We start from the raw sequence: 16,843 nt of genomic DNA on the forward strand, positions 1-16,843 counted from the left end.
CGCCCAAAACCAAAGAGCATCAACCCGAAAGGGGCAAGAGCGGCGCTAATGCAGCGTCATCACTTCCTGAACGGAGGTTATTTCAGTTTCTTTCCTCAGACAGCCGAGCGGTTGTCGGTATTCCGGTTTTCTTTTTAAATTGGAGATTGTCTGCCGTCTGAATACACAGGAGCAGCTGTTCGTCGAGGAAGGGGAGTTAAAGCGCCCTCTCCTGTGGGCTGCAGTCCATAGCCTGTCCACCATGGTGTCGGTGTCGGTGGCTGTGAGCGAGCTGAGCCAGAATCCCGAGCACATCTTCCTGGACGCTTCAGAGCTGCTGCTGAAATATGCCGACAACATCCTGAGGTAAGGGCTAGGTCCCGGTTTGCGGGGGAGGGTGTTGAAAATGGTAGCGCTCAGCCGCCGGCTCCGTTCAGGTCGCCCTCAGAGAGTGAAGTTGGATTCAAGGTTAACATACGTTATTTTCTCCCTATCCCAATGTGTTGTTTCGATGGGTCGATTCACTCCCCGAGTTACCACCTTTCTCATAGGTTGAAGGAAAGGTTTCGATTGTTGTGTTCTGGGCGAGAGGGGTGTACGTGGGAAGTTTGGCTGGGCTTCGACACACTGTTATAGTATCAGAGGCTGATTCTTTTGCAGCAGTAATCAGAACTCAGAAAGCACTCTGAGGCAATAAAATGTGAGGCTGGATGAACACAGCAGGCCCAGCAGCATCTCAGGAGCACAAAAGCTGACGTTTCGGGCCTGGACCCTTCATCAGAGAGTCCAGGCCCGAAATGTCAGCTTTTGTGCTCCTGAGATGCTGCTGGGCCTGCTGTGTTCATCCAGCCTCACATTTTATTGCCTTGGATTCTCCAGCATCTGCAGTTCCCATTATCTCAGAAAGCACTCTGTCAGGCCGTGCCCACTGGGAGAACACCCAGAGGGTTTTAAGAAATCTCTCATCTGTCAGGAATCGGTCTAAACCTCCTACTGGCCACAGCCAGAATTGCTTGGAGACCCCGATATCTTGCCTCGCATTCTTGCGTGGTGTCCAAAACCCCAATGTGGAAATTCTTCTTTAGTCTTTCCAGGATTGTGACGTTCTTCCTAAGGTGTTTGGTTTTCCCCGGAATAATTTGCAGTGCTGCAGATGCGGTCTAATTGTAGACTTGTAAAGGTTGAATGTAACGTCCTTATTTTGTTGTCACTATTCATTAAGCCAAGTGTTCATGCTTTCTTATTTACATCATTAACCTTCCCTGCCACTGTGTGTGAACGTGCAGATCCCACTTCTCTGCACCCTTTAGAATGGTATAATTTACATCATACTGCCTCTCCAGATCATTTATGCTAAACTGCATTCTACTGATAGTAAGTTGTGTGTGCTCATTTCATCAATGTCTTGCTAAAGTGTGGCTCTTCTGTTTACTGCACATTGTGTTGCCATGTATATATCAATTGCAAACATCAAAATTGTATGTTATAGGTAGGTCTAGGCTATTAATGCAAACTGCAAAAATACAGTAATCCTAATACTGACCCTTAAGTGGATGAGTGGGTGGGAACCCTGTTGAATGCTATCTTCAGTCAAAAGTAACTTGGCCGTTGCCTGCTATCTCCCAGCCAATTTCATTACCATATTACCATTGTCCCCTTTTCATATCATGTAGTTATGTTTAAGTCTATTAGGTTATTCTTTATCAAATATCTTTTGAAAGTTCATATTACACATCAATTGCACCAGCTTCTTCAATCTTCTTTTAGATCATCAAGTAACTCAATCTAGATTAGTTAGCTCTGATTTTGTCTTGAAAAAGTGGGAATTTGTCTCAATTAGCTTTTGTACCACAGATGCAGTCCTTCCCCAAATGTTTTTGAACCAAGAGGCGACAATGCCATAACATGTAAACCTATTGCCAGTACTTCAATGTCCAAAGAAGAATTGAAGATTGTGATCAGAGCATCTGCTGTCTACCTAACTTGGCATCACATTTCTATTTTTCCTTTTCTAATCCAGCATCTTGACTGCCTCCTCGCTGCAACTTTAATGTTATCCCTTTTCAGAATGTCTAATTTCTGTTTCATCCTTAACCAATCTCAATCTTTATATTGCTTCATATTGTGAAAATATTTATTTTGCACTTTTATCATTTGGGAATTTGAATTTCAAAAATAGAGGCAAATGGAATTGCGTTTCAGTTTTGTTTTGGAGAGGTCAGAGTTAGTGGCAGAAATGACCTAAATAGAATTTCTAAGGAAGCATGTGGCTTAGTAAGTGCCAAGCCAGATACCGGTGGTGTTACTTAATGAGGTGTTTACGTTGCTAAGTTTATGACATGCAGAAAAATAAATGACCAGGAATCACTGGTGCTTAGGTTTGAGTTCAGTTCAGGAGTATCAGATTTCAGTTTCATCTCAGCAGAATGATTTTTATTTTATGAAGTCTCCAAGCTGCCAGAGTTTGAGTAACAGTTTCAAGCTGTTGAATCTGGAGGGAAGCCCTGAGGCCATCGGAACTGGAGACAGTAATTAAGAAATTAGTTAAGATGGGAGTAATACTAAACTATGAGCATCTGTAAATAATAGCTGGGAAAGTTTGAAACTTTGTTTTGCTGTTGATATTAAAATTTTTCTAAATTGTTGGATAGCTTTTTTAGTTTAATAAACGTGAGTTCTTGTAGTAAAAGAACCATAACAGCTTTACGTGAATATGTTCAATGCCTGACTGCAGTGGTAAGCTACTGTAAAAATAAACTTTTTGATCTTTCAAGCCAAATTTCGTATTTAGATCTGACATATCCAGTATAGCTATCAGCCGGGATCGTGGCAATATGTTGATCTAGTATTTTTGGATTTAATTTGTTAATTGCTAACATTTTCATATATTTTGCCCTTTTTTCCCCCCCTCTTATACTGGCAATATCCATAAATTTCCATAGAATCCTTACATGGGGAAACAGGCAATTTGGCTCAACGGGGTCACACAGTCTCTGAAGAACATCTCAGCTAGACCCATCCCATCCCTATAATCCTGCACTTTCCATGGCTAACCCACCTATGCCACTGAACACTATGGGCAATTTAGCATGACCAATCCACCTAACTTGCATGTCTTTGGACTGTGGGAGGAAACTGGAGCACCTGGCAGAAACCCACAGACGGGGGAGAACATGCAAACTCCACATAGTCACCCAAAGGTGGAATCGAACCTGGGTCCCTGGCACTGTGAAGCAACAGTGACCTCTCAGCTAACCACTGAGCCACCATGTTGCCTTTTTTAAAAGTTTAATCTCCTAGCTGACGTTTGTTCAAACTTTTCCCTTTAACCATGATTTCTTTTATCATTCAGGCACCAATAGCTTTGGATTTCCCATCTTTCTTCTTTGTAGGAAGATGCTTGGTTAGACCTAAAATATCTTTGCCATGAAGGCTCAGTTGCATTTTTCCTGGTCAACTTGTTTTCATTTGCCCTTAAATTGTAAAATTGTCTCACTTCTCATTAGATATTTTCTCATGATTTTTCATGAAATTACCTAATGCGTTATGCACTACGTGGCAATGCTTTTCAAAACCGCATTTTGTTCAGTTTACAGTGAGTAATGCCACAAAGAGCTAGTTCTGAGGAAGGGTCACCGGACCTGAAACATTAACTCTGTTTTCTCCTCCACAGATGCTGCCAGACCTGCTGAGCTTTTCCACCAACTTTGCTTTTGTTCCTGATTTACAGCATCCACAGTTCTTTTGGTTTTTGTTTGCCACAAAAGAGCTAGTTTGTTGCACCCATCTCATTCCAAATATTGTACTTTTACAAAACACCAAGGAACCACAATTGGCACAAGAATTGAAAACGAAATGCAAGACAAAACAGGAATTAGTTTCTGCTTTTCCCTCCTACAATGGGGGGAATAACCTTGCCAAAAGAAAGCAGACTATGTCAGTCTACAGAAACTGTCATAATAAATGATAACGATTTCCAAGTTCAGACTTTGACAATATTTCCACAGGGAGTACTGAACCTGAGCAGTAGCCTTTAACAGAGAAGCTGGATTGCAGGATAAATATTGCACATTCTGGCAGCAAATGCCATGAAACACAAAGCAGAATAAGTGATATTTGATCACTTTGAAAAATAATTCATCCATCAAATGAGGAATATACCTGTTCAATACTTTCAGTAGCTTGTCACATAATGCTCTCTCTCTTTAACAGGAACCCGAATGAAGACAAGTACAAATCAATTAAGATTGGGAATCAGACCTTTTCAAACAGACTGCTTCCTGTTAAGGGAGCTGTTGAGTGTCTCTTTGAAATGGGATTTCAAGAGGTGCGGTAATACATTTTTTTTAAAATTAAAGCTAATAATTTCCTAAATAAATTGGTATTATTAGGGATGCAGTACACTAATCTAGCAGGAATAGGTTAAGATGCTGTAAATGAGATGTGGAATATGTTAAACTTTTCTTCAGGATCTGGGCTGGCAAGCCATTGTAGTTGCCGCCAGTATGCAGGCTTGAGATAGCAAGATTCCCATGAGACTGAAAGTGAGATAGAGAACTCAGACTGGTATCCAGGACAGTGCACAACCTGGAAAGTCTACCTACATCTGATTTGGAACAATTAAACTGTTTGGCTACAATTTGGATGTTGCTAATCACAATAAATGTCTGGTTAAATGGTCACCTGGTTCTAATGGAGGTTGGCCCAGGCACAGCTGTTTCAGTGATTGTAGAACCAGTGTTTAACAAAATTTGCTGTGGACTCCAAACCTTGTGTGAGACCTTAGCTAGACTGAGAACCTATTATTGTGGAACCTGTACTGATTAAGGGTATGACTTCACTTCCAGTATCTCTGAGAAGCAGCTGGTTCTGTTACCACTGATTGTAGTAAAAGGCTCAGGTCCAAGCTTGATGGGGTGAAATTTGGGTGACAATGATTCAGCTTGATTGGCTCAACATTTTTTGATTAGAAAATGGGTGCCTGAGTGAAGTCCTAATTAAACATCCAGACGTTTCTTGGGAAAGTCTTTGGTCTATCAAAGGAGCCAAAACCACCTTGCATGTTGACCAGGAAGCAATTCTCATGATTCAGCAAGGCCCGTCCAGTGCCATATGCTGTAGGGGTGAAGTAGAGGCAGAAATCAGAAGGATGGAAAGTGAAGGAGTTAGCAAACCAGCCCAGTTTGTGGAATGTGCAGCACCACTTGTACTGATTGTGAAGCCTGATAGGTCAGTTTACCTTTGTGGCAATTTTAAACAAATGGTAATTTGCTTTTCATGTCTAAATAAATACCTAATCCCTTAGAGGATTTAGTTGCAAAGCTGAACATGAGCCATGTATGCTTGCAAGTGTGGTTAGATGAGGATTCCCAGAAGTATGCTACAATTAAAACTCAACGGTATGTACCACTATATGAGACTACCATTTGGGATACTGTCAGCCTATGCAACTTTTCAGCAGACAGAGAACATTTTACAGGGACTACCCCAGGTTTCATTTTAACTAGAAGACGTGCCAATAACAGGGAATACCAATATGGAGCACTTGGAGAACTTGAACATAGTCCTGAGAATGACAGGCAAATGACTGAGAAGGGAAAAATGTGCGTTCCAGGCACCCCAAGTGACTGACTTCGGCCACAGTTGACAAGACAGGGTTACAGCCATTGGAAAATAAAGTGAGGGTGATCAAAGGTGCCCTGGCTCCCACGTTTGTACCAGAGCGTAGGTCTTTCCTTGGATTAGTGAATTATTACATGAAATTTATATATAACCTGGCCTCCATCCTGGCACCTTTGCATCATCTCGTTTTTTTAAATTTTAAAAAAGTCAGTCATGTAGTTAAGCCATCGATTTCAGGTAATGAAGAAAAGCTGTCTTCGTCTATGATCACAAGTGTGCGATGCCTTCCCATACAGCACTGAGGTAGTATTAGCTCATAAGTGGCCCAATGGAGAAGAACACCAAATAGCATATGCCGCCCATACTATGGCTGATGCAGAGTCACAAATATATCCGGATAGAGAAGGAAAGTTTGGTGGTCATGTTTGGAACTAGGAAGTTCCACCACACCTTTCGCAGATGTAAATTTGTAGGACCACAAATATCTGCTAGGTCTACTTAAAGATGAGAACGCAGTGCCACCCATAGCTTCAGGCCGAATTCAGTGGTGGGCTCCAACACTAAGCACGTACAATTACAAGCCAGAACACTATCCGGGAGGCCAAGTAGTGAATGCGGAAGCATTGAGCTGACTCCTGCTGACAGATACACCACTGGTGGTACCGCCACTGGAAGCGTCCGTAATGGTTTTAAATTTTCTGGACTTATTTCTAGTCACAGCTGGCAATGTCAGACTTTGGATGCAGCAAGATCCTGTCCTGGCAAAACTGAAACAGCTGGTGGTGATGGGGGAAAGCAAAGGGCCATTACCGCCAGAATTGGAATCTTTTTGGACCCAGCGAGACCAGATCACAATAGAGGATGGCATATTATTATGGGGAGCAAGAGTGATTATCCTGAGCGAAGGATGTCATCAGATATCAGCTGAGCTCCTTCAGGGTTATCCAGAGATTTCCAGAATGAAGATATTGGTAAGAAATTATGTCTGGTGTCCAGAGTGCCAACAAGGACAAAAATTACTAACAGCACCAACCTCACATTTGTGGGAACAGCTGGGTAAACCCCAAACTCATTACACCTGATCCATGAAAGGAGCTGCAATGTTCTTAGTCATTGCGGACACCCATTCAAAGTGGCTGGATGGGCATTAGAGTTAATTCATCAGACATTTGATACAGTTAAAGACAAACTACGTACATCTTTTGCAATACAGGAAATCCATGCCAGACAAGACTGTGCGAAGCGAAAGAGACAACTTCAGGGGACAAAGTTGTGCAGGAACCTCAGGAATGGCCTGGCATGGTTGACCCAAGGTGAGGTCCAATGATGTAGGTGCAGTAGTCCTGAACAAGCACGTGGACCACATGAAGACACTAGACAAAGCAGGAGCAAACATGCTCGGCTCCTTGGATCAGACAGAAAGGCTAGTGGAATCAATGGGTTCTCCCTTTCCATCAAGTGTTAAAGAGACCTTTGAATCGGAGATGGGCATGGCGGCTTTTGCCGCCTAAATGCCTTTGCGGGAAGAGGAGAACGTGTGGGCGTGAGGTGAGCTAAGGTGTGTTACATGCTGCCCATGTCAGAGAAACCTGACCCAATGCTAAAAAATTCCGGTCAGAGCTACCAGATAGGTAGATAAAAGAACTGGGCTTATGTCCTCAGACTTAGGCAGGGATGTAGTGATTGTAATGAGGTCAGCCAGGTGGCCCTCCTAGAATGAATACCCTGGTTGGGGCTGTTAGTCTGGACCAATCGGGGAACGCTGCTGACAAATAAGAGGACTGTCAGACATCCTGTCACTCTGAGAGACCTGGATCAGTGTCTAGGACTTTCCATGTGTAAATAAAGGGTGACTTGGTGATGGATACCAGTTATAGTGGGGTTATTTCAGAATGCATCTGTGAGGATTTAATTTTTTTCATTTTCTATAAAAAGGGCATCGATTAGGCTACTTTTGGAATACTGCATACAATTCTGTTCTCCCTGCTACAGGAAGGATGTTGTGAAACTTGAAAGGGTTCAGCAAAAATGTACAAGGATGTTGTCAGGGTTGGAGGGCTTGAACAATAAGGAGAGGCTGAATAGGCTGGAGCTATTTTTCCTGGAGTGTTGGAGGCCACGGGCTGACCTTAGAGAGGTTTATAAAATCACAAGGTGAATAGATAAGGTGGGGTTTCCCTGGGGTGGGGGAGTCAAAACTTGAGGGCATAGGTTTGAGGTGAGAGGGGGAAGAATTAAAAGGGACCTAAGGAACAAGTTTTTCATGCAGAGGGTGGTGTCTGTATGGAATGAGTTTCCAGAGGAAGTGGTGGAGATAGGTACAATTATAACATTTAAAAGGCATCTGTCTGTTTCCATGCTATACAGCTATGACTCTCATCGTATTTAGGCCTAGGCCTATTCAGACACTACCATTTATTAATGAAGGACAGAGCACAGCATCTCTGAGGCTTCTTCACGTGAACTTTCTGCATCAGTCTTGGTACAGTTTCCCCACCACAATATTAGCTTTTCCCCTTTTATATTTGAAACTTGAATTTGAAAGTGACTTAAATCGGACTAGTCATGATAATGGTTCCAGTAGGAACTGTACTGATAATGTATTTATGTTCCTTGTCTTCTATTATGCATTGTGTCCTTCAGTATCCTGTACTTTTTTATTTGGAATAAAAGTATCAATTTTGATGTGATAAGATTTTGGTAATCAATAAGAATGATTGAAATCAGAATTTCTAAAAATCCAACGCGCAACCAATATTTCTATTCAAAAGGTTCATCTTAAAGGGATAGCAGGGGTCTATTTTATGTGCTAGTGTTGCTTAGAAATTGGTTTGAATAAACAGGCAAATTGTTTAAATTGTGTAAATCAGCATTTCTCACTGACCAAAAAAAATGAATTACTATGAGAGATAATGGGAACTGCAGATGCTGGGGAATCTGAGATAACAAGGTGTGGAGCTGGATGAACACAGCAGGCCAAGCAGCATCTTAGGAGCAGGAAGGCTGATGTTTTGGGCCTAGACCCTTCATCAGAAATGGGGGAGGGGGAGAGGCTTCTGAAATAAATCGGGAGAGGGGGAGGCAGATTGAAGATGGATAGAAGAGAAGATAGGTGGAGAGGAGACAGACAAGTTAAGAGGCGGGGATGGAGCCAGTATAAGTGAGTGTAGGTGGGGAAGTAGGGAGGAGATGGGTCAGTCCAGGGACAGGTCAAGGGGATGGGATGGGGATAGTAGGTAGGAAATGGGGGTGCAGTTGAGAGGAAGAACAGGTTAGGGAGGCAGGGACGAGTTTGGCTGGTTTTGGGATTGGGGGGGGGGGGCGGATTTTGAGGCTTGTGAAATTCACATTGATACCATTGAGCCGCAGGGTTCCCAAGTGGAATGTGAGTTGCTGTTCCTGCAACCTTTGGGCAGCATCGTTGTGGCACTGCAGGAGGCCCAGGATGGACATATCGTCTGAGGAATGGGAGGGGGAGTTGAAATGGTTTGCAACTGGAAGGTGCAGCTGTTCATTGCGAACAGAGCGTAGGTGTTCTGCAAAGCGGTCCCCAAGCCTCCGCTTGGTTTCCCTGATGTAGGGGAGACCACAACGGGTACAGTGGGTGCAATATATCATGTTATCAGATGTGCAAGTGAACCTCTGCTTGATGTGGAAAATCTTCTTGGGGACTGGAATGGGGGTGAGGGAGGAGGTGTTGCGGCAGGTGCAGTGCTTCCTACAGTCGCAGGGAAAAGTGCCGGATGTGGTGGGGCTGGAGGGGAGTGTGCAGCGGACAAGGGAGTCACGAGAGAGTAGTCCCTCTGGAAAGCAAACAAGGGTGGGGAGGGAAAAATGTCTTTGGAGGTGGGGTCATATTGCAGATGGCAGAAGTGTCGGAGGATGATGCGTTGGATCCAGAGGTTGGTGGGGTGGCTTGTGACGACGAGGGGGATTCTCTTTTGGTTGTTATTGTGGGGACGGGGTGTGAGGGATGAGTTGCAGCAAATGCGGGAGGCACGGTCACGGGTGTGCTTGACCATTGCGGTGGTGGGGGCGGGGATGTTGCGGTCCTTGGAAAAATGAGGACACCTGAGATGTATGGGAGTGGAATGCCTCACCCTGGGAGCAGATGTGGCGGAGGCGAAGAAATTGGGAATAGGGGATGGCATTTTTTTGCAGGAAGGTGGGTGGGAGGTGTAGTATTCTAGGTAGCTGTGAGAGTCAGTGGGTTTGAAATGGATATCGGTTTCTAGGTGGTTGCCCGAGATGGACACAGAGGTCCAGAAAGGTGAAGGAGGTGTTAGAGATAGTCCGGGTGAACTTGAGGTTGGGGTGGAATGTGCTGGTGAAGTGGATGAACTGTTGGAATTCCTCATGGGAGCACGAGGTGGCTCTGATAGAGTCATCAATATATTGGAGGAAGAGGTGGGCTTTAGGGCCAGTGTAGGTGTGGAAGAGGGATTGTTCCACCTAACCTACAAAGAGGCAGGCATAGCTTGGGCCCATGCAGGTGGCGATGGCCACCCCCTTTGTCTGTAGGAAGTGGGAGGAATTGAAAGAGAAGTTGTTGAGTGTGAGGACGAGTTTGGCTAAGCGGATGAGGGTGTCAGTGGAGGGGGACTGGTCGGGCCTGTGGGGCAGGAAAAGTCGCAAACCATTTCAACTCCTCCCGTTCCTCAGACAACATGTCCATCCTGGGCCTCCTGCAGTGCCACAACGATGCCACCCAAACGTTGCAGGAAGAGCAACTCATATTCTGGTTGGGAACCCTGCAGCCCAATAGTATCAATGTGGATTTCGCAAGCTTCAAAACCTCCTCTCCCCTCTCCCCCACCTCATTCCAAACCAGCCAAACTCATCCCTGCCTTCCTAACCTGTTCTTCCTCTCAACTTTCCCTCCTCCCACCTCAAGCCACGCCCCCATTTCCTACCTACTAACCTCATCCTGTCCCGTGACCTGTCTGTCCTCCCTACTTCCCACCTACACTTACCTTTACTGGCTCCATCCATGCTTCTTTAACTTGTCTGTCTCCTCTCTACCTATCTTTTCCTCTATCCATCTTTTGATCTGCCTCCGCCTCTCTCCCTATTTATTTCTGAACCCTCTCCGCCTCCCCCTTTTCTGCTGAAGAGTCTAGGCCTGAAACATCGGCTTTGCTGCTTGGCCTGCTGTGTTCACCCAGCTCCACACCTTGAATTCCTATGAAATGTGCTACAAACTAAATTGATTCTTTCTCAATCTGCAGGAGGAAACCCATCTTGTCTTTCCTAAAAATGGATCAGTGGAAAAGCTGCAAAGAATAAGAGACTTAATTGCTGCTGAAAGAAACCGTAGGACAACTGTTGATAGATCGGTCTCAGTGCCACAGCCATTTTCACCATCTGCTGAGGCCCAGTCAAGAGAGCCTGAAGCCTCCTTCCGAGCTGTGCCATTTTTTAATGAAACTCCAAGGCAGACACCCTCTTGGCTATTGAGGCCAGTGACTGGGGTAAAGTTTCCAAACAAAATGTATAATGTGGCAGGAACAGTAACCTTAGAACACTTCAAAACAGTTTAGAACAAGATAATGGAGTAACTTAAAATCACTAATTGAGGAGTGTGGGAAGAGTCCTTTTTTGCAAAACTGAATGCTTTATAAGTATACGTAAAGTCTATGAAGTTGTTCTTCTATGTCTGTTTCTGACTTTCACTGTTATGTGAATCTTAGCAGTGGCTATGGATCTATACCTCAAAGTCAGTGCAGACCATTGCTGTGGTGGCTGATATCTCTTGAAAGCTGGTTGTCAAAGGTTACAGAGATAAAGGGATGGGAGGGTAGTATACTGTACTCAGGGCTGTAGAGGATGCCATTTGTGACATCGGGGCCATCTTATTGATGTGGCAAGTCTAAAATGATAGATGTATAACATCATAACTGAAAGTAAAAAATGACCTGTGAAAGCTAGTTAATGGCACAAAGTAATTTATTTAAAATTAATTTGTTAATTTGCATATTTTATAGCATTTTGCTTTTCAGGTATTGGTCTGTAAAAATCTCTCAACGTTTTAAAAAAAAATGTTACTTGTATCCCTAAAGCCATCAGCAAGGAGTTTCTTGGCAACTTTACAAACACATTTTCAGGATGTCTTGATGTATGAAGACACTGCTTTGCAAAGAAAAGCCCTGGCCTGTATTCCTTCCCAAGAACTAAAGAAAAGAGCTAACGAAAAACTGTTGCATGCCATAAAATTGGATTCAGGTATGTTTTGTTCTTGTTTTGGGGGCAAGAAAGAAAGCTCCAACTGCATTTTGTTTTTATTGTGGTGGAGTAAAAGGATGTCTGCTTTACCCTGCAGCTCTTTTTGGGCTAGTGGGATGTGTTTGGGAACCTGTTTCTGAAAATGTAACTCTATACTGGATAGCATATATGAAATGACTGTTGCAATAAGGTTTTAGAGTAGATTTGTAGTTCGGGTTGTGGATGTTGCAGTTGGTTGGCTCGCCGAGCTTGTTTGTTGTTACGTAGACATTTCATTACCATGCTGGGTAACATCAGTGCAGCCTCCGAAGAAGCGCTGTTGTGCTTTCCTGCCTGTTGTATGAGATCTGGAGTCCGTTGAGCTGGATTACCTCACACTTCTGGTTTTCCCTCTCAGTGGAGTGTATATGGGGTCGAGCTCTGTTTGTTGATGGCTTTCTTTGTGGAGTATCACGCTTCTAGGAATTCCTGTGTTTGTCTCTGCTTTGCTTGTCCCAGGGTCTTGGTGTTGTCCCAGTCAAATTGGTGGTTCTCCTTATTTGTATGGATAGAGATGAGTGAGTATTGGTCGTGCCTTTTTGTAGCCAATTGATGTTCACATACCCTTGTTGTTAATTTCCTTCCTGTTTGTCCGATTGTAGTATTTGTCACAGTCTCTGCAGGGAATCTTGTACATGACATTGGTCCTGTCCGTAGTGGGTCTTTGGTTCTGGTGAGCAGTTGTCGTAGGGTCGATGTGTGTTTGTGTGCTACTCTGATGCGTAGTGGTCATGGGAATCTTGTGGTCAGTTCAGATCTGTTCCTGCTATCAGGTAGCGTGATGAGTGTGTTGGGGCGTGTAGTATCTTCATGATGTTCGTGTAATAGGCATCTTCTGACCCAGTTTTTCGGGTATCTATTGTCTCAGCATACCTGGAAGAGGTACTCTTCTCTATGTAGCTCTGTGCTGCTGCGTTGTGTTTTTGCCTGTTTAAATAATGTTCTGACACAACTGTGTTTGTGTGTGTTAGTGTGGTTGCTGTTGAAATTCAGTACTTGGTCAGTGTGTGTGTGTGTGGCTTTCCTGTGTACCTTTTTGTTAGGAATTCTCCATTTGTCCTGCGCTCTACCATGATGTCCAGGAATGGGAGTGTTTGTTCTTCTCTTTGAATCCGATTCCAGTGAGGTAGCGTTTTAGTTTGTGTGTCTCCTCCAGTGTGGTCTGTTTAATAATGGCAAAGGTGTTGTCCACGTAGTGTATCCATAGTTTTGGTTGGATAAGCGGAAGGGTCAAACTTACCAGAATCTGCATCACCGGTTTGGCTATTAGTCTGGAGATAGGTGATCGCATGGGTGTCCCGTTGATCAGTTCATATATTTGGCTGTTAAAGGTGAAGTGGGTGGTGAGTTATAGGTTCATTAGCTTTAGCATGTCTATGGAGATGGTGTTATTGGGGTCTTGTTTTAGACTATTACGGTTCCCGTTGAGTCTTAACTTTTTTAAAGAGTTTAGAACTTCGAATTGAGAGTTCAAAGAATGTCAAGATTTTGTATATTAAAACAATGACTCTAACAAGTGACTAAAAACATGGCAGTCTTGACTAAAAATTATTCAGTCTTTGCAAAGTGTTTGCTGGTAAAATTTCTTTCTGCAAAGAATAATGGAGTCTGGGCCATTGAATATTTTCACGGTTGTTAGGTAGATAAAAGTCAGGTGAGGGGTTATGGAGACAGACCAGAAAGGGGAATTGAGGCCAGATTAGGATTAACTATGATCTCACTGGTGCAGCAGGTTTGTGGGGCTGAATTATCCATTATGTCTCATTTTTCTGTCTTGATAGAAAAAAATTAAAACTTCACCCTTTGGGAGTTTTGGTGTACAAATATGTACTACTATTACAGTATGCAGTGCTTTAACAGTCCAGCATGCAGCACCTATGTGACCACTTTATTACTTGTCATTAGTGTGTCAACCCCGTTTCACTTTTGGGCAATATGTAAATGATTCGATCCTGCTTGAGGTAGTTATTACAAAATTCACTTTCTCTGTGTATTGAATGTATTGTGAAAATACGTGGAAAGTAGGAGCTAACTCTGCCATTCAACATGATTATAGTTGATCCTTTATCTCAATGTCATATTGTCACTCTCTACCCATACCCCTTTTCTAGCTTCCAGAAATCTCATCTGTTTCTTTAAATATGTTCAGTGACTTGGCTGTGACATCCTTCTGTAGTAGAAAATTTCACGAGCGCACAACAGAGCGGAGCAATTTCTCTTTATCTCCATTCAAAGTGGCCTGTTGTGTGTGTATATGTAGAGACTATAACTCCTTGATCTGCACTGCTTGGCCAAGGGTAACATCATCCCTGCATCCAACCTGTTCAGCCCAGTTAGAATTTTGTATGTTTAAAACTCCAATGAATACTGTCTCTGTTGACACAATCTCTCTTTGTATGACAAAATCCAGTTATCAGTCTGGTGAACCTTCATTACACTTATTTATTTGCAAGTATATATTTTCTCAGATGAGGAGACCAAAACTGCACATAGTATTCCAAGTGTAGTCTCACCAAGGTGCCATAGTCGTCACAAGTCGTCGTTTCATCTGTACTTAAACCTTTTTGGAATAGAAGCATATGCTTTCCTAACTCTTTGCTGCACCTTTATGCTAGTTTTCAGTGACTGGGATACAGGACATTCAGGTAATATTATACATTTACCCATACCAATCTATCACTGTAAATAATATTTAGCAATTCTGCTTTTACTACCACTTATCCACATTATGCTGCCTCTGCCTTGTTTTTGCCCACTCAGCTGGTCGCTTTCACCTGAAGCCACTTAACATCTTTCTCGCCAGTCACACACTCACCTAGTTTCTGTTGTTAGCAAGCTTGGAAATATTCTTCACTAGCTTATTCAGATCATTGATACGTTATGAATAGCTGGAGCCCAAGCACTGAACCCTGTGGTATCTTACTTGTCATCATCGTTTACTTGAAAAAGAACAGGAATAAATGGGTCGGTTTCCTGTCTATTAACCAATTTACAAACCATGCCAATATGTTACCACCAATTCCGTGTGATTTAATTTTAACAGGACAGGGAGTGAGGAATGCCTGTTGGACAAAATTGCATCTACTTCAATGGAAGAAGGCTGATGAATTCGGGGCATGGATAGGTTTGTGGGGCTGGGATACTATAGCCATTACAGAAACATGGCTAAAGGAGGGATAGGACTGACAGCTTAATGTGGCAGGATACAGGTGCTTTAGGCAGGACAGAGGTGGAGGAACGAGGGGATGAGAGTTGCATTTTTGATTAAGGGGAGTATCGCAGCAGTAGTTAGGTGAAATAACTGAGGATCATCTAGTGAGACTTTGTGGCTGAAGCTAAGAAATAAGGTGATAGTGACGTTATTGGACTCATACTATAGGTCCAAATAATGGAAATTGGAGGAACAAATATGCAGGGAAATCGCAGAGACTTGCAGGAGAAATAGAGTTATCATTTTTTTCCTTACATAGACTGGGACTGCTAAAGTGTTTAAGGGTTTGGATGGGGTGGAATTTTTTAAATGTGTTTGGGAAAGTTTCTTCAAGCAGTATATAGAGGGCCCTACTCCAGAAGGGACAAAACTCCACCTACTCTTGGGGAAATAGGACAGGTGCCTGAGGTGACAGTGGGGGAGCACTTTGGGACCAGTTTACCATAGTTCTATAAATTTTAGAATATGTGAGAAGAAGGACAAAACTGGTCCACAAGTTCAAGTTCTAAATTGGGGCAAGGCGAATCTTGATTGGAATTAGATAGGAGCTTGCAGTGGGTTGACTGGAGTAGTTTGTTTGAAGGCAAAGGCACCTCTAGCAAGTGGGAGGCGTTTAAAAGCTAGAATTCAAGGTCTATATGTTCCTATGAGGGTGAAGGGTAAGGTTGGCAGGACTAAGGAACCCTGGATGACCGTTAGTTGGGATCAGGGGAATCCCTGGAAGTATATAGGGGATATAGATAGCTTTGGCTGAGAAGATTAGGTGAATCCAAGGAGATTCTTTAAGGATATTAAAGCAAAAAGAATAACTAGAGACAGAATAGGACCCCTCAAAGACCAAAGTGGACATCTGTGTGTCGAACTGCAGAAGATGGGTGAGGTCCTCAATGAATATTTCTCCTCTGTGTTTATCAGGGAGAAAGATATGAAGACTTGGGGAAGTTAGTGGCGATATCTTGGGGACAGTCTATATCACAGTAGAGATGGTGTTGGAAGTATTAGAATGTATGAAGGTGGATACATTTCCTGGTCCTAATCAGATATGTCCAAGAACCCTACAGGAGGCTACAAAGGAAATTGCAGGGTCCCTGATTGATATCTGATTGATATATTTGCATCATTGTTAGCCACAAGCGAGGTCCTGGAAGACTGGAGGGTAGTGAATGTTGTGCCCTATTCAGAAAGGGAGGCAAAGGAAAAAACCTGGGAATTTTAGACCAGTAAGCTTAATATCTGTGGTAGGTAAGTTACTTAGGAAATTTCTGAGGGATCAAAGACACCAGCATTTAGAAAGACTGGGTCTGATTAGGAATAATCAGCATGGCTTTGTGTGTGGGAGATCATGCCTCTCAAATTTGTTAGAGCTCTTTGAAGTGACCAGGAAGGTTATTGAGGGCAAGGCAGTAGATGTCTACATGGATTTCAGCAAGGCCTTTGATAAGGCTGCTCAGGAAGGTTAGGTCCTATGGAATCCAGGGACAGCTGGCAAATTGGGCACACAATTGTCTTGATGGTAAGAAGCAGAAAGTAATAGTGGAAGGATGCTTGTCGGACAGGAGGCCTGTGACTAGTGGTGTCCCTCTGGTCATGCTGGGTCCATAGACCTTTGCTATCTATATCGATGATTTGGATGAGAATGTACAAGGAATGATTAGTAAGTTTGCAGGTGACACTGAAGTAGGCAGTATTGTGGATAGTGAGGAAAGTTATCCAAAATTGTAGCAGGATCTTGATCAATGGGGAAGTGGGCTGAGAAATGGCAAATGGAGT

The 16,843-nt window shown here is 43.3% G+C and overlaps 1 protein-coding gene across 1 annotated transcript in view; it reads left to right on the forward strand.

Annotated features, from left to right (window-relative positions):
* The first annotated feature begins 5 nt into the window (after positions 1 to 5).
* Positions 6 to 16,843, forward strand: part of ngly1 (N-glycanase 1) — a 46,360-nt gene continuing 29,522 nt past the window's right edge. Inside the window, exons 1-4 of the mRNA XM_048558128.1 lie at positions 6 to 345; positions 4,192 to 4,306; positions 10,830 to 11,072; positions 11,661 to 11,823. Of these exons, the coding sequence (XP_048414085.1) occupies positions 242 to 345; positions 4,192 to 4,306; positions 10,830 to 11,072; positions 11,661 to 11,823 (625 nt within the window). The 5' untranslated portion in view covers positions 6 to 241. The remainder of the gene's footprint in view (positions 346 to 4,191; positions 4,307 to 10,829; positions 11,073 to 11,660; positions 11,824 to 16,843) is intronic.

Source organism: Stegostoma tigrinum, chromosome 2, assembly GCF_030684315.1.
Source record: "Stegostoma tigrinum isolate sSteTig4 chromosome 2, sSteTig4.hap1, whole genome shotgun sequence".
NCBI lineage: Eukaryota > Metazoa > Chordata > Chondrichthyes > Orectolobiformes > Stegostomatidae > Stegostoma > Stegostoma tigrinum.